At 38.3% G+C, this 24,686-nt stretch overlaps 10 protein-coding genes across 10 annotated transcripts; 8 read left to right on the top strand and 2 right to left on the bottom strand.

The window, feature by feature from the left end:
* Positions 1-2,706: 2,706 nt before the first annotated feature.
* Positions 2,707-4,565, bottom strand: BDF20DRAFT_827099 (uncharacterized protein; the record flags this gene model as incomplete). Its single annotated transcript, XM_053078137.1, has 3 exons — positions 2,707-3,053; positions 3,702-4,188; positions 4,278-4,565. The coding sequence occupies 3 exons, from the start codon at positions 4,563-4,565 to the stop codon at positions 2,707-2,709; spliced, it is 1,122 nt and encodes a 373-aa protein (XP_052932555.1).
* A 439-nt stretch (positions 4,566-5,004) lies between these two features.
* Positions 5,005-6,716, top strand: BDF20DRAFT_991114 (uncharacterized protein; the record flags this gene model as incomplete). Its single annotated transcript, XM_053085338.1, has 5 exons — positions 5,005-5,227; positions 5,316-5,587; positions 6,029-6,200; positions 6,270-6,394; positions 6,652-6,716. Exons 2-5 carry the CDS (start codon positions 5,452-5,454, stop codon positions 6,714-6,716), a joined length of 498 nt encoding a protein of 165 aa, XP_052932554.1. The 5' UTR covers positions 5,005-5,227; positions 5,316-5,451.
* Positions 6,717-7,125: 409 nt separating this feature from the next.
* BDF20DRAFT_826725 (uncharacterized protein) lies at positions 7,126-7,431 on the bottom strand (the record flags this gene model as incomplete). Its single annotated transcript, XM_053078101.1, has 1 exon — positions 7,126-7,431. A coding segment is annotated over one exon (306 nt), but the record flags the coding sequence as incomplete, so codon positions are not given.
* A 1,331-nt stretch (positions 7,432-8,762) lies between these two features.
* On the top strand, positions 8,763-9,148 carry BDF20DRAFT_894530 (uncharacterized protein; the record flags this gene model as incomplete). The annotated part of the gene is made up of 2 exons (XM_053082407.1): positions 8,763-8,785; positions 8,900-9,148. A coding segment is annotated over one exon (249 nt), but the record flags the coding sequence as incomplete, so codon positions are not given.
* Positions 9,149-10,013: 865 nt separating this feature from the next.
* BDF20DRAFT_806539 (uncharacterized protein) lies at positions 10,014-10,163 on the top strand (the record flags this gene model as incomplete). Its single annotated transcript, XM_053076525.1, has 1 exon — positions 10,014-10,163. A coding segment is annotated over one exon (150 nt), but the record flags the coding sequence as incomplete, so codon positions are not given.
* Positions 10,164-11,437: 1,274 nt separating this feature from the next.
* BDF20DRAFT_839259 (uncharacterized protein) lies at positions 11,438-12,113 on the top strand (the record flags this gene model as incomplete). Its single annotated transcript, XM_053079254.1, has 3 exons — positions 11,438-11,585; positions 11,666-11,700; positions 11,772-12,113. 3 exons carry the CDS (start codon positions 11,438-11,440, stop codon positions 12,111-12,113), a joined length of 525 nt encoding a protein of 174 aa, XP_052932550.1.
* A 2,068-nt stretch (positions 12,114-14,181) lies between these two features.
* Positions 14,182-15,035, top strand: BDF20DRAFT_826995 (thiol peroxiredoxin; the record flags this gene model as incomplete). The annotated part of the gene is made up of 5 exons (XM_053078129.1): positions 14,182-14,381; positions 14,447-14,466; positions 14,542-14,598; positions 14,663-14,704; positions 14,785-15,035. Coding segments are annotated over 5 exons (570 nt in total), but the record flags the coding sequence as incomplete, so codon positions are not given.
* Positions 15,036-16,456: 1,421 nt separating this feature from the next.
* Positions 16,457-19,988, top strand: BDF20DRAFT_827594 (armadillo-type protein; the record flags this gene model as incomplete). Its single annotated transcript, XM_053078178.1, has 5 exons — positions 16,457-16,546; positions 16,634-16,715; positions 16,806-16,944; positions 17,069-17,227; positions 17,297-19,988. The coding sequence occupies 5 exons, from the start codon at positions 16,457-16,459 to the stop codon at positions 19,986-19,988; spliced, it is 3,162 nt and encodes a 1,053-aa protein (XP_052932548.1).
* Positions 19,989-20,323: 335 nt separating this feature from the next.
* Positions 20,324-21,601, top strand: BDF20DRAFT_894482 (uncharacterized protein). Its single transcript, XM_053082406.1, has 4 exons — positions 20,324-20,545; positions 20,651-20,969; positions 21,041-21,146; positions 21,227-21,601. Exons 2-4 carry the CDS (start codon positions 20,760-20,762, stop codon positions 21,271-21,273), a joined length of 363 nt encoding a protein of 120 aa, XP_052932547.1. The 5' UTR covers positions 20,324-20,545; positions 20,651-20,759; the 3' UTR covers positions 21,274-21,601.
* Positions 21,602-22,088: 487 nt separating this feature from the next.
* BDF20DRAFT_827121 (uncharacterized protein) lies at positions 22,089-23,767 on the top strand (the record flags this gene model as incomplete). Its single annotated transcript, XM_053078139.1, has 4 exons — positions 22,089-22,377; positions 22,441-22,750; positions 22,817-23,336; positions 23,417-23,767. The coding sequence occupies 4 exons, from the start codon at positions 22,089-22,091 to the stop codon at positions 23,765-23,767; spliced, it is 1,470 nt and encodes a 489-aa protein (XP_052932546.1).
* Between the last annotated feature and the right edge of the window lie 919 nt (positions 23,768-24,686).

Below are 24,686 nucleotides of genomic sequence, written 5' to 3'. Positions count from 1 at the left end.
TATTTTTTGCTTCTCATAAAATCCTCAATGTTAACGCTTCGGCCGCGCAGCTAGCTGCTTGAAGTTGCCTCACTGATGAAATCCTGTAGCCAATGCGTGTTACACTTAGTGGTTTAAAGTGTCATTAGATGTGTGAGCTAGGGCCTCAGGGGGGGGGGAGTCCTGTACAAATATTATCATGCATTAGGGAGGAGGGCAAAATATTAACATACAAAAGAGAGCATCCATCTCTTTTCTTATAGATACATTTTAGTGCCCCTGAAATGACTGTTTCACTATAATTCTTATGGCTTCTCGTTCGTGCCCCTTTCAATTTTATTTACAACATCATGAACAATTTACAATGGCAAAGTAAGAATAGACTGAAAAAAAATCTAGTTTTATGATGCATCTGCGCAAAGTGGCGAAATCAAAGATTAAAGTCTGCAACTCAATGCTGGTTTGTCTTACAACGAGCTCTCTGCATTCGTTCGGGGCACATATCTTGCTTGTAACACCATTCAAGCAGTGTAAATGTATGTTATAACGGATAAAAAAAAAAAGTTAAACAGTGTTTAAGCTCACCAATAGTTATAACTATCGTATTTTATCGTAAGCTAGTAGAAAAGTGGGTCAAATCTCTGATATGATTGTTGCTTCATGATTAGTTCATTTCCAACTTTCAAGATTATATCCAATTTGTCACTGAAAGGATGGTTTTGAATTGTAAGCTTCAAGCTTATGCTTATTAGGCGTTCCAAGGATAAAGTGATCGAACTGTGACTAAACATTAAAAAGACGCCTTGCTTTGAATTAAACTAAAGAATTTTGATAGTAAAGTGCATTGTACGTTCCTTGCATTAACTTCTCAAGTGTTGCTATAGCTTCTGTGAACCTATTTTTCTACAGTCATCGGCTGGTATGAGTATACAGAAATATGGAAACGGTCGCTTTCGTGTTTTTGCGTCTTATAAGCTGAATATGTTTTCCAAAAAGCGCAAGTGAAAGAGGTATATAATGCTTTTGTAAAAAAACTATAGTGCAATTGTTTCCAAATCACTGTAAACATATCACTACTACACTTATTCCACCCCAACTGTCACTCACGCACAAAAAGTTTGTAACCATATGCCCTTTAATCTAACTGTATTGGTCTTTGTATAATCACTACAATGGTAGCTCTTCGAAGAATGAGGTATGACCAAAGTTACTAAAGGCAAAATAGAACATTGTATATTGATAATACTAGTTTCAGATGTCGTGACCAAGTTCAATATGGTTTACATGCCTATGTTCTATCTTATACATTTTTACGTAAGCTTCTTTCATTTAAAAGAGAAGGGAACCCCGAACAGAAAACCATAAACAGACTCTCTACAGGTTTTGCCAATTCTAGTTTAATATTGCCGAAATGTACCAGTATGTGCGTGTCTCAAACGACTGTAGGCTGGAAAAATTTTACAACCATTTAAGGTGGACTCAACCTTTAGAATTCCTATCGTGGAAAAATTTTTACAGAGGCCACCTGCTTTCAATATTAACGTGGAAGAGAGCGATTTTATTTATTTTTATGAAGGATACATCTCTGTTCCATTAATTTCGAGCAAGCATCTAAAAAAAGCGGTATATTTTACCGATTGATTTAGACACGCGGATTGCTTCTTCGTATTTTAGCTTGGAATCAAAGGATCCAAGCTGTTGGCTCTATACAATTAAGATCTTCTCGAAATAAAATAGCTATATAAATTGCTTAATAATCATGGCCCACCGAGTCACACACACATACACAGGCTGCGTTCTCATTGACCACAGAGTGTTAACAAACGATTCCTACCATTCTGTTGCTGTTTTCTCGGTGAAAAAGCATTTCCCTATTGTCAATTTTGTTTCGGCCATCTTCTTCGTTAAAGTGTGCCATTCTGTTTTGGATGAGAGATAGATGAATGGTTAGAAGTGTGCTGAGCTTACTTTCACATCTGCATTTCACATAGAACAATCGCAAATATCAATTTGAGTAAGGTTGTGGCGTATTTACTTGATGTTCACAGGGGTTTGGCCGAAAGAAAAAAACAACAAGAAATTGTTACTAACATCAGAAGAGAAGCATTTATTCATACTTTATTTAGTATAGAAAACGAAGTACAGAATTTCGCTCTGCGTCGAAAGAAATAGAAGAAGCCGACGATTTTTTTCTGGTTTCTGGGGTTCAAGCTGTTTCCAAGTACACAAGGCAAAACCTCGAGCCTTTTGGAGCGGAAACCACTCATCTCCAAGTCGATAGTTACATGGAATCCTTACACAAAAGTCATTTGGGAGGCTCATGGATTGCACAAAATGAGGCTATGAAAATCTAACAAAGAAGCTCGCGCCCCACCTCCATGTACCTCAAAGACCAGTAATTTATGTACACTGTTGTAACATGTGCTGGATATAGGGACTTTCTATTTAAAGCAGCATCACGTTACACTCATCATGGTTATGTATCCGTTGAAAATCAAGATCGAATCAACTTTCCGGCTTGTGTAACAAGTGGCTCATCCCTCTCTCTCTTTCTTTCTCCCGCTTTTGTGCTGGACCACATCAGAAATGAACGTAGAGAAAAACAAGGAGCGCAATTTCACAACAGGAGCTATAGGTCATATAAATATCAAACAATTTATTAATTAAATAAAGAAAGGAGAAAGAGTTGCAAAATGAATTGCGCGCGCTGCATAAAATACGGATGCTCTACATGAACTCTGTTTTCATGTGTGGGTCTGCTCCTGTTGAAGCGGGAACAGTTGCCTCTGATGCTTCACTTGGATGAATGCTACTTGCTTGACTGGCCGTGCGGCTATGAGCGTAACGACTGCTATTGCTTGGCCGGTCACCATCCATGTCCATTTTAGCATCTTCTACTACTTGCTCTTGTTGTTGCTGTTGTGGTGAAGAATTCTGAATCAAGGACCGTAGTACTTTATTCTCGACTTCCAAATCATGCATTCGTGCTTTCATTGAATTTATATCCCTCTGTGCCATTGCTCTAATTTGATCTAAATCTCGTTTTAATGCTTCATTTTCTTGTTGTAATTTATCTATTAACGACGGGGGTTGCAGTGGTGGAGCTGGTGAATGGTGATGCTGAAGTGAATTTAGACAAGTGATAGCAGGAGGCGACGCTGAAGACGCTGACGAGAGCGGAGGTAGAGTAAGAGGCCGTGGCGAACAATTAGATGCAGGTGGTGTACAATGATTATAGCTGGTACTACTCGTACTGTTTGTACCATTCGAATGTTGCTGCTGCTGCTGCTGTTGTACGCGGAAATAAGAAGGTGACCAAGATTGTGCTGCTGTTTTCTGTTGTGTGGATGAAGGATGTTGATACGGATGATAGAGTGGTGATTTTGAATGGGGAGGGTAATAATGATACTGCTTAGTGTGACTATTATGGACACTACTTCCTGATGCTGTTGGTGGTGGTGGCGGCGGTGATAGAGGAGTTGTCGGTAAACTTCTTGTGGACATCGGTGTGTTACTATTATGGCTGATACGATTATTATAAATAGGTGTTAGGTTATCGGTGATTGGCAGATTAGGTAAAGCATTAGGAGAAGGTAATAATTGCAGTCTTGATGACGAATGAAAACTATTTTGCGGAGAGGCAGACGTATTTGCTGTTGGCGCTGCTGTCGAGGCTAATGAAGGTATATTGAGTATAGAAGAGGTGCTTGGAGGCGCTGCACAATTGTTTGTAGCAGTATTCGAACTCATTTGTGACGTGGGAGGAGCGACTGGGGAGGGATGGTAGTCTTTCGGATGGAGGTGTGAGGCTGGATGAGGAATATGTAATTGAGGGATAACTGGTCGACTATAATTCGTGGAACTCGGAGAAGTATTGTCGCTTGTGTTGCCGGCTGCTGAAGCAGGAGTAGTAGTAACATTGGCAGTTGTTTTAGCAGAGCCCTTGCTGACAATTGATTTTATAGAAGAAGTGCTAGTACTTCCAGAAGTAACAAGGGCGGGACGTTGCTGTTGTTGTTTATTGATTTGCTGGTGGTGCACGGCACTGCAAGCTGTGCCACCATCTGCACGACGATGACGATTTAGTGCATCTAATCTAGCAAAAGAGCGGTAACAGTCTTTGCAAACATATGGCCTTTCCCCTGTATGCAATTTTTGGTGGCGTTTAAGATCATGATGTCTCCTAAAATGATGATTACAGACGTCGCACTAAAGGGAAAAATGAAAAATGAAAAATAAATAAACCGGAAAAACTGAGGCTTGCATTTCCCACTTTCTAATTATAGCCGTATTTTTACCTGAAATGGTCTCTCAGAAGAATGCGTCGTAAGGTGAGATTTCAAATTATGCGGTCGACTGAAAGTTTGATGACATTCAGGACAGGGATAGGGCTTAGCATTGTCAGTAGTTGAAGAGGTTGTTGTGGCGGTGACAGTGGGCGCAGTGATTGCACTTTTGTTTGTGTGTCTTAACGGTGGCGAAGATGAATTTGATGACGTAGATGCTGTTGGCTTGATAACTGAAAAAGTACTGTAACTACTTTTACTTGTAGTAGCAGTAGATGTATTCTTATTGTTTGATTTCATTTCTTTTTTAAAGGGAGGGTGATGCAGTTGAGAATATTCTAAAGCAGGCGTTACAGGTGTAGGTAAATATTCTTTCATATATTTGTCTGAATTGCTTTCAGATCCTTTCTTTATCTGCTGATGGATGTTTACAGCTTTCGAAGATTCTGGTGAAGAAGTAGATGTTATCGTAGCCTTAATTGAGTTCTGTGGCTGTTGTGATTCTTCAATAGTCATTAATATGAGTAAATGTGAAGGGAAAGAAAGGAAACACCGACTCTTTCTGATATACTCTTTCTTTCTTTTGGCTCTTATGCTCAAAAAATTGGGACTTTGAAAATCTCTTTTTTTTCTAAGACTGAGTGGTTAAGAGAAGTGTTAAAAAAAAAAAAAAAAGAGATGATAAAATAGGTAGTGTTAGTGACTTTAGAAAAAAAAAAAAAAGATTAGAGTGAAAGAAAAGGGGAAAAAAGTGAAAAATGCGCGGGGAGTGGAGTAAAGTTTTTTTTTTTCGGTTTCTGCTGTAAGCGTGGTAACACTGGGCAATAATTAACCTATTTCTGTAACGGTGCCAAGCCATGCGCCACAATCAAGGTGTGCAAAAAAAAAACCCCATTGTAGGGCTTTCAATTTGAAATGGAAGTCAGCATAGAAACAAGTGATTTCAATACTCTCTTTCCATGGTACGGATCCTCCAATTGAACAGCAGAAATCACTAAAATGATCTCCGTTTTAACGAAAAGCATTTCATTAAACAATATTATTTCCAAGATATGACAGATTTGTATAGATAATACAAGCTAGGAAGAAGCATACAAGTCATTACAGCTATTCTTCTTTAAAAAAGCTATATGTAGCGATTGCCATCTTATTCAATGGCCTAAAACATAACTTTCCTTTGAAAGACATGTACATTTTTCATTTAACGATGTGCGATTCTAATTTTAGACGAATGGACGAAAATGCCTTACCTAAAGTGTTAGTCATCAACGCTTTATTGGATGGAAGTCTATCTCCGGCCCCAAGTTCCAACATTTTATACCGTAAGCGAAAATAGCTAAAATCATTGGAAACCTGAAACCAACCCATAAGCGGAAGAACTGAAGAAAATGCGTTAAATTTTTTTTCCCCTTTCAGAAATGTAATATACTATATTCATTATAAACTACTCGAGTTCAAGAGTGATCAAACAAAGAATTGCAGAATTGACCATAGGCAAGCTTTATCAGTTAGGACAGCAGGCGTTTACAATACGCGAGACTCTTTCCGCGTTGTCTCTGATCTACATACGGTCACACTGCCATGGATGAAAATGAAGAAAACAAAAGGAAAAAGGACCGTCCAAAACCGATCCACGTCAATAAGATAATGACATGTATTTTTTGCACAGCGGCTCTTTGTGTTTAGAATGACGAATATTTCAGGAATGATGTTTCCCGTTGTTTTATGAGTATGGAGCATATGAAGTGAAATACGCACTCCAGATTTTCAAAAAGAAGGTGGGAATGAAAAAGTTGGATCTCCACCTTTATTCTCATTCGCCTGGGAAAAAGGCTGGACAAGGCTACAGCAATCGTGTAACAATAACCCCTTCTACTACGTAGCCTGTAAAAAAAGAGTGGCTGTCTACAGTGCACTTGCAGTAACACTGGCCGGGTAAAAGTAAACCATTTGCCACGTGATAGTCCTTCATCATGCTATTTCCCATTCTGTTACTGCCTATAGGCCACTTTCACTCAATAGACGAGGGAATAGACGTCTGATAATTGTAAAAATTGCAAACACTTCACAGAATGACAACCTTGGAAAACGTCCGTTCTGCCGAGATGAATCCCACGGAAAAGCGTCGGGTAAAGCTGATCCTTTTTGCCTTTTTTTTTGACTGACTTTGCTAGATCTGAGTTGCGCCCGACCCTCTCGTTTCGAACTAATTGCTATTGGCTAATTGGCTGTGCCTCACTCAAAGAAGCCTAAAAGATCATATAGAGAGTAAACAAACAATTATCAGCCATCATGAAAAAAATAAAACAAGAAAAGTTTAGCGAGATCTACCAAGAAATAGCAGTTAATGTGCTTTTTATTAGGGATTGACTTGAAAATCCTGTAGAATGTATTCACTTGTTGATGTTGAAAATGCTTGATTTTATTCTACTCAATAACCTTCATTTATGAAGGTAATAAATGTATGTGAAAGCGTCGATTAAATTGAATAATATATACGCTAGCCACAACAACACACGGCAGATGATGATAGGTCAAAAAGAGAAATTTGCAATTGTTTGACAGATAGGAAAAAGATTCTCCTGCCCTATAATACGTTTAAAGAGATATTTTTATTACAATCAAATTTTACCCAATGAGCACACAGATAAATACTTATCAAAATTGCCCGGGGAGGTTCAAGGAAAGTGTGAGGGAATTAAAAAACCTTTAACGGGACAAAGGAAAAAGGGAAGATGATCAGAGGCAAACTAGGGAAGGTGCAATTATCGCGGGCGCAGCATACATCCAATCCAAGAGTAGCTGTCCTAGGTTTTCTGGCGGTGTTGAAGGCTCTTTATTATGTTGGAGGTAGTCAACTTCAGATAGTATTAGCTGCAGAGTGGGCCATCGAAGTGTCCAAGCGTGGCACCGTATTTTGTGCTGCCTTGAAGGACTGGTGGGTAACAAATTCAGCAAAAAAAAAGATGGGATCAGATATGGTGTGGGGAAGCTGTAAGCGGTTGTGTTTCTTAAGGCAGTCAATGATGTGGGCTTTTGTAAGTGTACGCGTTGGATGGTAGAGGCAACTGGTTGAGTAGTTATTGGGTAGCCAGCCAAGGCGCCATCGTAGACATCGATCACGTTCAACAAAGGTCATTGGGAGCCAGAGTGATAAACTACTACAGTCTTTTCGGATCAGATTCGGACAGCGTTGAGTTGGTTTTCAGATGAAACAAATAGAAAATTGGGATTTTAAGTACAATATTTTTGGGAATATTAATCAGACGGTGAAAAAATTAAGATTGTTCAGACGAAGGTAGTGATGGTGGCGTGTGTAATCTGAGAGCGGCAGAGATGCTTTAAGAATCAAAGCAGAAGGACGGGAAATATGCCGCGAGGCCTTCTTGCCATATCTGCCAGCGTTGAGAACAACTTCTTCTGAAAGGTTCGAACATATCAATATCATGATTACAAAATCTGCAGGTAGCAGATGACACTACCCCTGCTGCTTGTAAGACTGATAAGCATGGTAATTTTTTCAAAATGGTGCGATAGCCTAGGTCACGAGCCGGAAGAAACAAAGGAAGGGACCAGAACAGATGGAACATCCGTTTGGGAACTACCCCTATATCTGCTACTTGTTGTATTCGGCTGTTAGGATAAAGCCTAAACGCTGAAGCCAAATGAGACCAAAGGGCACTGTTGGCCAATCGTCGTAGTAGTGATGTTTCTAAATCTTGATCTGGGTCGTCGGTATCTATAGAAGAGCCTGCCCGCAATCTATTGACGTAGGCTTGAAGTTGCACTGTAGAATCTATGAGTACTTGGCCCAAAGATGTGAGTGCAACCGCGGTTTCACATTATATTCTCCTGGTCGCTTCATTATGAGGTGATTGGTGGATCGGTTATGGAAGCAAAAAGTGTTTGCGACCATCTTGGGATGCAAAAGAAATCGGTCTAAGACAGCTTCGTAAAGAATCCCAATATAACAATTGATCAGTCCAAAAATTTTTCTATGATCAGTATAAATATTCCCCATAAAAAGTCCGAATTTTTCTTCAAAGAGTCTGAATCTGAAGCAAAAATACGGTAATTCAGCTTAACCTATCATTTATAATGATTAGTTTAGCCCCTTCCCCCTCCCCCATTTAGATAGTATGCTTTTTCGCCCACCACGGCACCCTGACCGACACTATGCATCGCTCTATTCTCAAATCGAGCTGCCCTGGGCAATTTTCTGATATGAAGTTTATCTGTGTGCCCATTGGGTTTAAAAATTATATAATAAAAAAGCATGTTTAATCGTAATTCAGCTTAATATCGTTTATTCAGGTTACGTACAAGCCATTCTGCATATGACTAAATTCTGACTCATTCTTTGTAATTCTTGACTAAGAAGGACCCAGTAGCATTTTTAATATACGACCCACTGATTTCCAATCCATGGATTATAAATTGGTACGGTCGTTCGAAGATTTTTTGAAATAAGTTCGCGGAGTTTTTTAGAAAAAATTGGGGGATTAGCAGAAAAAAAATCAGTGATTGTTCGAAGAGTTTAGCGGATTGAGAGAGGTTTAATTCATTGTTGATCGCTGTTAGTCAAAATTTACATTGACATGTCAAAATTAGTCTTTTTAACGGAAAATGGCTAGGGAAAAATTTCCGATGAGAGGGGGAATGAAGCATTGGATATTATAGATGAACCAGCCGACCCATTTGCCATCAAGCAACTAGTCAGCCTTGATTCGTACCTGGAAAATTGTCCTGTTACGCCCAAAGAAGTTCAGCATCAGCGGAATAACAATGAGAGGGAAACATCCGTGCGTAAAAGCACTGAAAGAGCCCCCAAATATTGTGATTATAGCCTCTCTACAAGAGAGCTTTTTTTTAAAACAAGATAGAAAAACTGATGTCAGTTAGGGCTGCTGCACTTCAGGCAGGTGTCAAAGAAAGCACTGCGCGCACTTGGTGGAAAAAATACCAAGAAGATCCTGACTCATTTGTTCTCGGCAAGAGCACCAATCGCCAGAACAGGCCGAAACCACAGCTTCAGGATACGTATAAGGATGCTTGAAACAATTTTACGACGAGAATCCTAATGCCTATATCCAGGACGCTGTTGAAATGCTTACAAGCAAGTTGGATAGCCTAGAAATTAAAAAGTCAAGCAAGAGTGCATGAATTCATAAAGAACGAATGTAACTTGACTTTTAAGCAAATGACTTTCTGGTCTGAGGCAAGAATGAGTTTGAGCACAATTAAAAAACGTTACAATTGGGTTGTTGAATGGAGTCAAACGGACATGGAATATTCCCAAAATTGCGTGTTTATTGGTGAAGCCGGCTTTGACATTAATATGAAGTCAAGCAGAGCATGGGCACCAAGGGGCCAAATGGCAGTAACCGCTACATCTACGACAAAAGCCCCCACTCATACCATTCTTGGTGCTGTTTCGGCAGGTGGTGTTATAAATTTGAGTATACGTATTCCAAGACAGCCACCAAAAGTGAGAAAAATTCAAGGTGGTAAGAAGAGGAAGAATTAGAAGCGGTCGCTCCTGTTAATGAGCCTAAAGAAGGAACTAACACCGAGCACTATTTAAGATTCTTTACAGAAACGTTGGATATAATGGATAGATACGATGGAATGAAGGGCTTTCACCTCATCATGGACAACGCTCCTATTCATTCACGTAGGAAGGTCGAGAGTTTAATCGAGGGACGCAACAGAAATTATAAGTGTATGTTTCTCCCTCCTTATTCTCCAGAGCTCAACCCCATTGAACAGTTTTGGGCTCTAGTTAAGCGTAAGGTTAGACGTCATAGCCTGCGAGATGCCGAAACACTTGAACATAGAATTGCTGAAGCTGCTCATGAAATTCCTATTGAGCATTTTAAAAACATTATTTCGCACTCTATTGCTTGAATAATATACCATTCTAAGCATTTTTTCAATCTATCTATGAATTAAACCTCTCTCAATCCGCGAATTTAACTTCGAACAATCACTGATTTTTTTTTTCTGCTAGTCCCCCAATTTTTTTTAAAAAAATCTTCGAAATGTAGTAGTAGTGAAGTAGACTGAACAAAAAAAAAAAAAAAAAAAATTGGCGTAAAGGGTTTGAAGTAAAACGCAGTATTATATCAGTCTTTTTGTGAGCTGATCTCAACATCTTACCTAACACGTAGCTTCCTTTAAGCCGTTTCTTTTTGCCAAATTTTGTCAGCGTCTTCATCAAGACCAATCCAAGAGAAAGATGATTAGGCAGTCATATCCTCTCCATGCGGGCACTTTTAAAATAGCATATCAGATTTTCGCAGCATTGGCCTCCTTTACCACAATACGTCTCAGTAAACAACAGGGTTCTTCAGACAATGTACGGTCATGCGACCTAAACTCTTACAGTTGGTACAGACTTCAATCTTTGAGATATTGGCTCTCATAAAAGCCGTATACGTGTGAACTAGAATTTGACCTTTTGGAACTTGTCAACGTCTATAGCAGTTTTCAACAAACATTTTGATTATTGTAAGACGCCTTATGTTTAGCAGCAGCCTTTTATTTGATATTATCACAGAAAATTGTGAGAAATGCTCGAAATGGCAGATTAAAATAGTATGTCTCCTGCGACAGCCATAAGAATCATACACAATATCAATTGACTATTACTTTTGTAATAATAAGCAATTTTTTGAACCCTTGGCAGAGTTTTATCCAGGATTGGATGTTTGCTGCTATATATTTTGATGTGTGCTCGCAAATGACGACCGCTGAAGTATCGCTACTGGCCCATCCGCAAAAATGTATAACCTATGATAAGTTCTGTATAGTCTATGATGGAAAGCCCCAGCAGTGACCAGTATTATCTCATCATTTATGAAAAGATACACACAATCATGACAAGGTACAAATCATCCATCTGGTAATGCTTTAAGGAAGATTATATGCACAAAGATCGAGAAACAGGCTCTCATTATCAGCCTATTGCTACTATTTTAGCAATTACTATAGTTCTCTGCAGCTTTATGGTCACAATGTAAAAGCGCGTAATAGCAGAGCCTGCTCACTGTCAACAAATAATCTTACTGCGAAATTTGTTTCAAATTGGAAATTTGATCACTCAGTTTCTTTTTTTAAACTCTCTTTGACATTACTTGTCTGTTCAAGCTTAAGCCAACACTTTTTATACAATGGCGAACCGAAAGTCTTCTGCAAAGCCACCAATATCAAAGCAGAAAACAGGCAGTCTCTCACGTATAGAGAAACAGAAAATAAGGCCTGATACCATCCTCAACAGATCAGTCTTGATTGACAGAAAAAGAAAGATTGATGCCAGAGGTGGAGAGAAATCTTTTTGTTACTTTCAGTATTTTTTGATCGTCGATCTTTAACAACTGTCACTGTTTTACTTTTTACAGCCTTAATTGATATCGACGAAAGATATCCATTTGTTGTAAGTGAATCTTCTGTATAAACGAAACAACTATGTTGAGAGCGCCTAACATACCCACCATTGGTTTTTAGTCATTGCTGCAAGCAATCAATCTCAGAGCAGAGAATCTAGCACGACAAGATGTAAACTTTCCATTAATGGATATTTCAGCATTGTATTGCATCGGTATCGCTGTAAAAGAGTATGTCAGCTTCTTAAGTAAAAAAGATTCGATCTCTAGTTATGGAGATTACGATAGAAAAGAGGGCGAGGAACACCAGAAGGGAGCAAGATACGTCGATGAGAGTAATGATGTTGACAATGAATTCGATACCCAACCTTCATATCCCGTTAATAGTACGTTTGATATGAATTCCGACGATAATAGTGCTGATGATAGTAACCACTCAGCGATCAGTTCAGCAGATGATTGATGGCTCATAGCAACAGATATTCTCTTTACACTTTTTTACTTACAAATTAAGCTATGGGTGTGTACACATGGCTTGCCCGCATGATTAGTAGTATAACCAAAGGCGATATATACCCACTGTCTAATTTTGAACACTCACCACTTCCTTAGCATTTCAATTCGAAAATGACAGCAATTCTTTGTAATATTTAAAGCAGACTACAAACGCTATTGAACTATAAATGGCTATTTGTTTTAAGTGTCGGCTTATACGCATAGTGAAAGCGATGAAGTACATAACACAATAAAACTGTTTTATCCGGCTTTCTCTACGGTGACTATCCATCTTGTGTTGATTTGATGAACAGTATAAACCGACATCACTGCGTTTACTTATATACATCAACTGGGAGGTTTAGCGCTCCTCTTGAAGCCGAAGCTCCTAGCAAAAATGAGAAATCATACATTTGATACTGTAATGCGTCGAACCCTGAAGATGAAAGATTTCCGCAGTAAAAAGCTTCATTTAATCCCTGCATCATTACTTCTGCAGAAGACATGTCAAAAGAGATATCTTCTAGTCATTTACAGAGATAGCTATTCAATATCTGGGTCCTTTGAAGTGGCACTAAGAACGCGGTTCCGAATTCCTGATTAAAGAATAACAAAGCAGAGCTGAACAATCGACGAAGAAAAAAGTAGGCAGTTAGCTTTTTATTGATAGCTCGAAATATTACTTACTGAAGTCATGTTTTGGTGAAAACATCATTTTTAGCCAACAAATAAAAAGACGAGATCATCTTTAAGGAAAAAATCTATCTTGTATTAGTGAAAAAGGTGGAATAAGTCATTCAGCCAATGATGGTAGTGGTCGTCACATAGGCTGACTTCCTTCTTCACTAAGGCCTCATTATATTCATTTCCATGACCTATAAAACGGTATATACCCCTTATGAAAAAATTGCACAGTTACGAGTAAACCTTCTCACTTCTGAATTTAATGAATTGCGGTATTCGCTTCATAACAAGGCTATTGAAAAAAGCTTGCTCCTTGCAATTGCTATGGTCATGAAAAAAGTTCCATGAAAAAGGGTTCGATTGCTGATTAAGGCCGCAATAAAGGATGTAATGGATGCATTGACTCTTGGGAAAGGATGTAAGGCAATTCTGATGAAAAGGAAAACGACCGGAAGGAAACACTGAGCGCACTTATTTTTATTGCATTCTTTTGTCCATTATCGCTGCCTTACTGTAAAGGTTTTAATAATTTTTACTATCATTCGCGAAGGTGGCAAAACATTTGTATCAAATTTTAATTATCAGATAAGAATGCGAAATAGGTCAAGCATCCAGGTCTGCCAAATATACTATTCGTTATACGATTAGGAATGGGATCTAGTTGAGAAGTGCAGCAACAGTTAGAACGACGGAGACTTCAACAATAAAGAGGCGAAGAAGACCTTGATCGTTCTATTTCTATGTCGGCAATGATTACTCCAGATTGCGGGGATATTCAACTAAGCGTACAACTGAAGCATAAGGAATAGATATAGCATTTTGAAAAGCTAGCCACTTGTATGTAACAATGGGATGGTTGGACGGATATATATTGACGGGAAACCACCTTAAACACGTAGTACGCATTAATTTATCTGCAACATCCAAGCAATGCCGATTGTCGTGGAGTTTTAACCTTGTTCAAACCTTGAAATCAGGGTCACTCCCCTGAAGTTTTCTAACCAGATTTTGAAGGCGTTCTTTTAGCCACGAAATTTCTACAATTTGAACATGTCAGCTCTTCGCCGCTTAGCAATTGGTAGCAACCTCTCAAAAGCCTTATCTACCACAAGTATCCGTTATTCTACCAAAGCAGTTGTACCTGCTGCGACAAGAACTTTTCATAAGACGAGCAGCAACAATAACAACGCTGGCTTTATTCAGAAGCGCGATGACAATCGTACACAAATCAAAAAACAAGCGAAAGTCATGCGTACGTGCTGTCCATTTAGGCTGTGGTTTCTAGTGTATTGGACTGTCACTAACCTATAATTTCTTATTAAACAAATTCTTCTTGTGTTCCACCAGTATCTGCTCCTACTTGGAAAGCTCCTGCTCTTGTTAACGGAGAGATAAAGGACTTGAGCTCTGCAGACTACAACGGTAAATTCCTTGTCTTGCTCTTTTATCCTGCTGATTTTACCTTTGTTTGCCCTACGGAAATCATTGCCTTTAGCGATCGTATCGATGAATTCAGAAAACTAGGTGCTGAAGTTGTTGGCGTTAGTGTAGAGTAAGTCGAATGAGAAAACCTTCAAAAATGTATTACATACTTCTAAGCTAATCAATTGCATATAGTAATGTTCACTCACATTTAGGTATGTTAAGCTCTTTGGGAAGGCTGTAATGTATTCTTCGTGCTCAATATTTTCCGTTGTATTATCTATTTTCAGCATGGACAAATTTGCCTAGGAAGCAGGGCGGTTTAGGTTCCATCAATATTCCTCTCGGTAATGCTCTATTGACATTCAATTATTTGCTTGGACGGAAGGATTACTAATGACTGTTTTTGAGTAGTCTCTGATATAAAAAGACAATTGGCCACTAGCTATAATGGTATACATTATGATTGATTACAACTCAGCAAACATTACAGTGCCCAGATTTCTGATACGTTCAATTTATTAATGTTATAGTTTTGACACCTGATCGAACCGTAGCTCTCCGTGGATTATTTGTGATTGATCCAAAGGGTAAACTCCGTATCTCCACCATTCACGATCTCCCAATTGGACGCTCAGTAGATGAAACTCTGAGAGTGATAGAAGCAATTCAATTTACGGATAAGTATGGAGAAGTGTGCCCAGCAAATTGGAAGAGTGGTGAAAAAGCTATCAAACCTGACGCTGTCGGTTCCCAAGAATATTTCAATGCGGCCAATGAATAAAATCATATACAGTAGCCATAGTTTTTGCTATTGTCGTCGTTTTGGTTAAATGCTATATAATAAACATAGTGAAACTGTCATTCCACCTCCAGTCATCAAAAAATAGCCAAGGTTAAAAATGTGCTCGATTACAAAGCATAAAAGAATTTCTTATACAATAGAAACGGATAAATTCGTATGAATTCTAACGGTTTATTAACCTTAATTATCCTTTACCCATTACTTAAATACTGTGCTTTAACTATCACGTTATTCTGAACAGAAAATCTATTTTACATCTAAAATAACAGTATTGGACTAGCGCTTTGAAATCAGACAAACAGACGGTTTATAAGGATAATATTCAAAATCGAAAGAATAGAGGAAAATTGCATCGCTAAAATATACGTTATTGGCCAGCAATTCATATGCCAACAAATTGGGGTTGAATCGACCATCGTATGAGAAAAAAAAAGCGACTGTACTGATTATTTGTAACCATACACGCACCTACACCAGCTAATTGTTAAATCTTCCTACAGCAAAATAAGGCTTCTAGTTAGTCAAAAGCATGCAACAACAGATGGAGCTTCTTTTTATAAACCGAACTCTTTATTCCGTACTATCACATGCTACTTTCTGGTCGCAGGCGTATAGAAAAGTTTTGCTGGATCCTGTTACCTTTAAAGACAGACTGGTAATATTTTACCTTTTTCTGAAAATCATCAAAAAGTCATAAGCTTATAATTCTTGGTCGTTTTCTGCTTGATACGATTATTGACCATTATTCTTGCCACTTAAAAATTCCAACTGATTTGGTAAAAGCCAGCCTGTTCCTTTTATAACCTTAAATGACTTGTTCTCATTCATATGTCAGACAGTTTTTTAGCAAAGTTCGATAAGATGGATGATTGTTTCTTTAACAAAATGATGTGAGGGTTAGATAAATTTTGTTGTGACTGAAGGATGTAAAACTCTGTTCATACGCAGGTACGGGACTGATAATTCTTCTCATTTCTGAATTACAGACTATTAATGATAGCGTGAACAGAAAAAGCTTTCATTCCTGTAAAATTATCATTTATAATTCTATTGTCTAATCTAACAATTGGACCGATTCTCACTTCAGCTTCTTCTATTTAACTTTATCCGTTAACCCATAAAAAGGTTTTATTAGAATCTCGTGGACGAGTTTAGAGAAATGAATATGATGAAATTGACGTGCCTGATTCTTCCTGAAGAGTAGGCACAGTCACCAAAGCTGGTTTTTATTTTCTAACCAACAACAACTGCAGCTTCAGAAAAAGTTTTCTAAGTAGAGATACTCGGCATCTTTGCTCCTTTCTTTCCTGTGGTTCTTATCCGTTGCCAATTATCAGCCATTTCTTTTTTCCCCTTTATAAATCTCTGTATCAAAGTTATACAGTAAAGAAGAAGCAAATATGGATCAGAATTCTGTCTATCAATTGTTTGTAGCAACCTACCACCCTGATCCGAATATTCATAAACAAGCTGAACTAAATCTCAGAAATGTAACTGTCAAAAGTTTGTCTGTTGACAAGAAGCATCTCCAACTTGTTATTAAACTTATAATCTACAATTACTGTTATGCATTATAGATCGAAGCCAACAACGGTTTCCTACCCATTGTTCTGCAGATCTTAGCTTCAGAAGATTTAGAACTTGGTGCACGTCAAGCAGGTAAATCTCCATTGCAGTCGCTGTTAACAAACACAAACACACACACACACACACAATCATATTGACAATGAAAACCTATTTCTCATATAGCTGCTATTTACTTTAAAAATCGCTTGAATAAGGCGTGGGATGGTGATCGTGAGTCTGCAGTTCCCATTAACAATGACGATCGTAACATGGTAAAACAGTCTATTTTGCAAGCCTTGGTTACTGCTCCTAATCAAGTCCAGTAAGTTTTGAATGGAATTAACGTTTTTGAGGACATTTACGCTTACTAAGTATACTGTAGCAAACGTACTAACACTTTTATTATTTGTATACAACCTATCTTTTTTTGGTTTTTCTTTTTGTAGAGTGCAACTTACATCTACCCTAAATACAATTCTAACGAATGATTTTCCAGATCAATGGCCGAACTTTGTGAGTGAACTAGAAAAATTTTTAACCTCTAGTGATTACCGCTTAGTTTACGTTGGTCTTCTAGCTCTACGTGAAGTGGTCAAGGTTTATCAGTAAGTTATTAGATCCAACAAATACAGTAACTTGGCAAAGTGTGTGTTACTTATGCGAGCTTGTGATAGGTGGCGAACTGGCAACAATCGTGAACCTTTTAGACAGTTGATTAAGCTCACATTCCCAGCCATACAGAATATTGCTTCTAACCTTATCACACATGATACGCTGGAAGCAGCCGAAATGCTAAAGTTAGCACTCAAGATCTATCATTCTGGTATTCAAGCGGAACTTCCGAAAACTCTACAAGACGCCAATTCACTTGTACCTTGGGGTACACTCTTTCTACAACTAATTGAGAAACGCATCCCTAATGAGGTACTCCCAGCAGATCCTGACGAACGTGATCGTTATCCTTGGTGGAAGACCAAGAAGTGGGCTTACCATTGTCTCAATCGACTATTCTCAAAATATGGCAATCCTGCAACCATGCCTCGTAGTACCCCTGAATACAATGCATTTGCCAAATCATTCTCCACTAACTTCGCACCCAACATTCTTCAGGCCTACTTACGACAAGTGGAATTATGGATCAAAAAAGAGATTTGGATCCCTCCCAAGTGTTTAGCACTCACCTCATCATTTTTTTCGGATTGTGTTAAGAACAAAGTAACATGGCAGCTTCTGAAGCCTCATGTGGAAACATTGGTGGCGCATTTCATTTTTCCTCAGCTCTGTTTTTCTGACGAAGACCAAGAATTATGGGACGAGGATCCTGTAGAATTTGTGCATAAGAAGGTTGACCCTCTAGAAGATTTTCACTCACCCCAAACGAATGCCATGAATTTTTTGATCGATTTAGCGCGTGATCGTAAGAAGTATACATTCATGGGTATTTTGAACTTCATCAATGGTGTTTTGAACAAGTATTTAGAAGCTCCCGAAGAGCAAAAAAATCCTAAAGAGAAGGATGGTGCAATGTGTATGATTGGTGGTTTGGCCTACCAAGTGCTGCAAAAGAAATCACCGGTTGCTAACATGATGGAACCTTTCTTTGTCACTCATGTTTTCCCTGAATTTAAGAGCAAGTATCCATTCCTAAGAGCACGCGCTTGTGATTTGACACGTCATTTTAGTGATTTGGATTTTGCCAACGAACAAAATTTGGCCACTTTATATCAATGTGTTTTGAATTGTATCCGTGATGACGAACTTGCGGTGAAAGTACAAGCTTCTTTAGCTCTTCAACCTATGATCCGTCATGAAAGTGTGCGTAATGCAATGGCACCCAGCCTTCCATTCATCATGCAAACCTTGCTCAACTTGACAAATGAAATTGATATCGACACTCTCGCCAATGTCATGGAAGAATTTGTCGAAGTATTTGCTGAACAGTTGACTCCTTTTGCCGTTCAACTATGTACACAACTACGTGATACATTCTTGCGTATTATGGAAGAATTGAATCAGAGCAATACTTTAGCTACCGCTGATGACGATGAATTTACAGGTGACATTGATGAGTTGAGCGATAAGACCATGGCTGCTATGGGTGTCCTTAAGACCATCGGCACATTGATTCTCAGTTTGGAAAGCACACCAGAAATTCTGCAACAACTTGAAAATGCTCTTTTACCTGTTATCACCTATACTTTAGAGAATCGTATTTTAGACTTGTACGATGAAATATTCGAGATCATCGATTCATGTACATTCTCCGCTAAACGAGTTACACCTACCATGTGGAGCGTTTTCGAATTGATCTATAAAGCCTTCAAGGATTCTGGCATCGATTATATGGAGGAGATGTTACCTCCGTTAGACAACTATATTTCTTATGGTAAGGATGTCTTTGTAGCCAACGAGCAAGTTCAACGTATGATGTTCGACATAATTGATACCGTCATGAAGAGCGATCGTGTTGGTGAACAAGATCGTATTTGCGGTTGCAAACTTATGGAATCTGTACTGCTCAATTGCCGAGGTCATGTCGATATGTGTTTGGCTCCTTTCCTCAACTTGGCTTTCCAATATATCTTCACAGGTTCTATGAAGACAACCGAATTCAAGGTTCATTGTATTGAAGTTGTTATCAATTGCCTGTACTATAATCCTAGCGTTACCTTACGTTTGTTGGAGGAGAATAATTGGACTCAAGGGTTCTTCACTTTATGGTTCAATACACTGCCTAAATTTTCGCGTGTGCATGATAAAAAGCTCGTGATTGTGGCTCTATGCTCTCTTTTGGAAATCCCCACCGAAATGGTACCTACGACCTTGCAAGCTGGTTGGTCACAAATTTTAGCATGCATGATTTCCGTATTCCAAACACTGCCTAAAGCCATGGAAAATCGTGAACAAATGGAAAAATTGTATGGAAACTTTGACGATGATGAGGATTACGGAGATGATTTCACTACTGGTAGTGGTGTTGGCAGTGGAGCTGATGACAACGAGGATGAAGAAGAGTATGAATTAGGGGAGGATGACGATATTCCCGACGAGGACAATGAATATTTGGAATATTTAGCCAGTCAGGCAGCTCAGCACAACAATGATAGTTTTAGTGAATTTGACGATGGAGAGGAAGAAGAATTAGAAGAGGAAATACTGTTCGAGTCGCCCTTAGATGAAATCGACCCGTATATTCGATTTGAGCAAGTGTTTAGAAACATGCAACAGAATAACAGTGCTTCTTATACCCTATTAACGAAGGAATTGAATGCGGATCAGCAAAATCAAATCATGTCCGTTCTGTCTATTGCCGAACAACATCGTACAAATCCTCCTACTAACAATTCTGCTTCTTCTTATGTCTAAAATTTTTATATAAATTAATCATCTACACGTTAATAAGTAACTTTTCGCTAAAAGAACGAAGACCCCCCCCCCCCATATTTAGAATTTGAAAATATATGATTAAAGCTTATTGATTCTACGTTATTTGTCTTTATTCTTTGTATACCATTGTTATTCACTGGTGGAGTCTATATAAATATTTCTTGGTTCGCTGATCGAATCAACTTGAGATACGAAAAGCAAGGTTTTTGAATATTTTTACTCTTTTGCATATCGCACTTGGGCTGATAAATTTCAACATTCTTGAAAGAAAACGTATGCCAATAAGACGAATAAATCTTCGAGTAGTGTCTGATCAGCTGTTACTTATATAAAAAGCAACTGCTTCCAATCTAGCTCTCAAAAGCTATCCATTTTAGTGGTGAATGGAGCAAAAATTACGACCATTTCTAAAGGAATAGTACGCTGGTAAGTGCCAATAGCAAAAAAATCATCGAAGGCCCATCTTTCAATCTTCATATAACAATATTAATTGATTAATCTAATTCAGTAAAAGAATTCAACAATATCATTTCCATCTACAGTTAGGGGTCAAAATTGAAGCGGGGCAAATGAGCTTTCCTTGCTTGCATTCGTGAATTAACAGTTTCATAGAAGAAGCATGCTTACTGTCATTTACTTACTGTAAAGTATTTAAAAGCTTAAATTTTCGTTAAAAAATCGTCCTTCATCTTAGTTCCAAACTGATTCTAGCATATCTTTACCACGATCGTTGATATAGTTTGATTCATAATGCATCGTAACACAGTTCTCTTTCATTTTGTCTTTGTTGCTCTCTGTCTGTGCATTGGTACAATTGCTGCTCCTACTCCTGGCGGACCCATTGCATCCAAAGCCGTTCTCGCTGCTTCCCATAAAAATAAGCATCATAAGCATGCCACTGCTACGACTGCCTCCACCTCTGATAAAGATACCGACGAGACTACTTTCCAAAAGAATTATGGTAATTCAGTCTGCTTTGTATTTTCGAATTATTCTCAGTATGAATTTTATTAACCTAATAAAGTATTGTAGCTGAGCCTGCCGAAGAATCCTTTCCCGCCAACGATAATACGGCTTCAGCAGACACAACAAAATTGAAGGGCTTAGCTACTACAGCACAAAAGTTGAATAAAACCCGTAAGTAAAACTACGATGCTCTATCGGTATCCTAAGTACCTATAACTGCCTTCTCACTATTGTTGACATTATACACGTAGTTATGGATGTTTTCACCTCTCTTGGCAACACCAAGGAAAAAGCTTGATAATCTGATCAGTGCCATCCAATGTCTATTTAATTCACTAAGGAAAAAATTCAATAAAAGCCTTAAACTATTTATCTCTTGATGATCATAAAAAATTATCTATCCGTATCAAAGCGTGCTTTTTAATGTCCTGTTGCGATATGCTTCATGATGAGTATAGGATGAATACATAGAAACGCCCATTGCTAACAATATAAAATCTTTCGTTTTACTTAGGCCAATAAATTAGTTACCAATTCCTTTGACACTTCTCCAATGACTTAATCATGCAGTTCAAGAAAGTAAAGAAATGTAAGAAAAAAAGAAGTGTAGATACGCTTCCCAACCTCTATCCATATACCGAAAAAAGAACATTGTTTTCACGTTTTGACAGTTATCAGTTCGAATATATGATGCAGCAATTTTAAGTACTACTTTTCAGACATTTACTCACACTCATCCATTTTACGTTTTGTGAGATAAGCAATGCTTTTGCTCCATGTGCTGCTCTACGTTTTCAATTTTTAACTAATGATAAATAGTTTATCAATAAGAGAGCGCGTCGCTACATCGTTAAAGGATGTATTCCAGAAGTTCCCAAAGAGAATCTTCGAACTTTCTCCAACGATTCCTTCCTAAAAAGGCGAAATTCACTATGCTGCACTGGTTATCAATTCGCTGCGCATCGTTACAGTCATCAGTCTGTTTGAGTAAGAAAAAAATTGCTGAATAAGAAAAGCACACTTTTTTTTTTTTTTTTTGAAAGCAGCAATTTGAACGGCTCATTCGTCTCATCGATCATCCAGTTTTCCTCAAGAATGCCCTCTGATCGTCAAATGGAAGAAACACTTGGCATTGGAGGTTTAAGCATAGAGGCACAGAAAGAAATCGCAGAGTATCAAGCGCAAGCCGCTGTCGCCTCACTTCAAAATGCAACGAACCGATTGTTGGCGGAACAGCGTGTTTCTGACTCAATACTTTATGTTGGTCAACTCGATGATGAGGTTGACGATGAAATGTTGAGACAACACTTTCCAACCGCTAAAAATGCTCATGTGTGTTGTGATCATATTACAGGAGACAGTTTAGGTTATGGTTATATTACCTTTTATACAACAGAAGAATGTAAGGCAAACAGTACATGCGTATAAAAACTTGCTTCGGAAATGAAAGCTGACCCTGCTGAAGGTGATGACGCTTTTAGAAAAATGAATTACTCACTTATCAATGGTCGACCTTGTCGTTTAATGATAAGTGAACATGATTCAACGAAACGGACAAAATGCAATGGCAATATCGTCGTTAAGAATTTACCAGCCATCGTTGATGGTAAGTCACTCCACGATACGTTCGCACAATGGGGAAATGTCATATCCTGCAGAGTGATCAAGAGTCCAAATGCAATACGTTGTTATGGATATGTCAACTATGATTCGATGAATGCAGCAAATAGAGCTATTGAATATGCAAACGGCGCCTTACTCTTTGGGAGAGAAATGTAAGGAAGAAAGTGATGCGAATCAAACTATAACATATGTACTAAGATAAATCCGGCATATACTAGTCAAGTTAGTCATCAGATACCCAAAACTGAAAGAGAGGTTCTTTTAGATGACCAGCAACAGAATGCCAGTTTTATCAACAAAACACGATCTGCAAACATATATGTCAAGAATATTGCGACCGACGTTACAGAAGATGATCTGAAAGATTTGTTTAGCAGCTTTGGAAATATTTCATCTATTCTAATACAAAAGGACGAAAATAATATGTCGAAAGGATTTGGGTTCGTGAACTTTGACTCGCCTACAGATGCAGAGAAGGCAGTGAACCAGTTACATGATTTTGAATATCACGGAAAAAAGTTATTCGTGACCAAAGCTCAGAAAAAGTCTGAACGAGAAGATGAATTGAAAAGACAGCATGATACTCAACCACGCATCGCAGACAATAAGCCAACTAAATATCATGGCATTAATTTATACGTAAAAAATTTGCCAGATGATGTGGATGATGAGTATCTGAGAAAAGAATTTGAGCCTTTTGGTCAAATAACAAGTGCGAAAGTGATGCGAGACGAGAAGGTGAATATAATAGTATCAGTCTTGGAGAAGATAAAACAAGCATACTGACATGGCATATCTCCCTCTTCTTCCACCTTCAGTCTAACTCTAGAGGATTCGGCTTTGTTTGCTTCGCGTCGCCCGAGGATGCGAACGAGGCAGTAAGTAAAATGAATGGCCACAAAATGTTAAACAGAGAAATATATGTCGCGTTAGCTCAACGAAAAGAAGACAGACGAACATTACTGGAAGCACAACTTAACCAAAGGAATGGTTATCATTCAACATCAATGAATCCATTGAAACAACGAAAACAGAGCTCAACAGAATCTCAAAATCATTTCCCACCAGCATCAAGCATTTCCTCGACAGACACTTCAACTACTACTTCCTTATCGGAAAGCCAACTACAAGTACCATTGACTTTTGAGGAAAAAAGCTACGAGGCTTGACTTGGTCACGACTGCTATAATATCCTGAAAAATATCAGTATAACCAGTTGTGTCAGAATACTGTAGAAGTCAATTATACCCATAATTAGAGCACCTGGAAAGTTCCCCATCTATTGTTTTATGAGGGCGCCAAAGATGTATCAAAATGTGTTCGTTAAAATCAATAAAGTGTGCTCGAAAGATTGAAACAATGTATGCACTGTTCTTCGAAAGCAGTCTTTCATCTGCAGATATAGTTTATTGACTACGCCTTGTCACTGTAACTATATGACACAAACGAAATTATTGTTGTGAGATAATCAATGTGTCCACTTTTGCAATTGTTATAATGAACTTTCGCACTATGAAGTCGTTTGAGCTCAGTGCCAACAGCCTCCATAGACGAAGGTCCTGCTTATTGTGTGTGTGATTTTGAGATTAGACTTCAATAACAGCTTATCCCATTATAGACGATGAGTGCTTTGTGCGGCGGGTGAAAGATTCCTTTGCAGATCCAAATTGTCATCGTTTATCAAGGCTTTGTGTGACAAGGTAGGAATTATGCTTAACTCATCAGAATATATTAAAAGTATTTTAAGCAATAGTGCTGTAATCTTTCGACATGTGTAGTCAATACGATGCATGTCAGTCTTTCAACAGTCTGGTTGCTATTTGTTGCATTGTCCTTGTACTCTGAATTGTACAAAAGATATTTGAATTTTGACTTTCCGCAATATCTCAATGTTCAAATACCTCTAGCTTAGAGCAGTAGTTTTGAAGGTAAGCATTCAGAATCGAAGGAGAATAAAAGGTCTGAAAAGAAGCAACAATCACCAAATACTTTCAGAACATGTCACATCAAAAATAACTTAGTATGCTACCAGCGTTCAACTGATGTTTAACTAACGTTTTTAACAGCGGTTGTACTTTTTAAAAAGGA

Source organism: Mycotypha africana (assembly GCF_025528875.1).
Source record: "Mycotypha africana strain NRRL 2978 chromosome Unknown BDF20scaffold_11, whole genome shotgun sequence".
Lineage (NCBI taxonomy): Eukaryota > Fungi > Mucoromycota > Mucoromycetes > Mucorales > Mycotyphaceae > Mycotypha > Mycotypha africana.
The sequence above is the reverse complement of the archived record's forward strand: the minus strand, read 5'-3'. Positions and strand labels throughout refer to the sequence as shown.

Bases quoted from the DNA above. Each gene is read 5' to 3' on its own strand.
- BDF20DRAFT_894482 (XM_053082406.1), top strand. From the start codon at position 20,760: ATGCATCGTAACACAGTTCTCTTTCATTTTGTCTTTGTTGCTCTCTGT. The intron at 20,970-21,040 runs GGTAATTCAGTC...TAAAGTATTGTA, and splicing joins CTACTTTCCAAAAGAATTAT to GCTGAGCCTGCCGAAGAATC. The intron at 21,147-21,226 runs GTAAGTAAAACT...TTATACACGTAG, and splicing joins ACAAAAGTTGAATAAAACCC to TTATGGATGTTTTCACCTCT.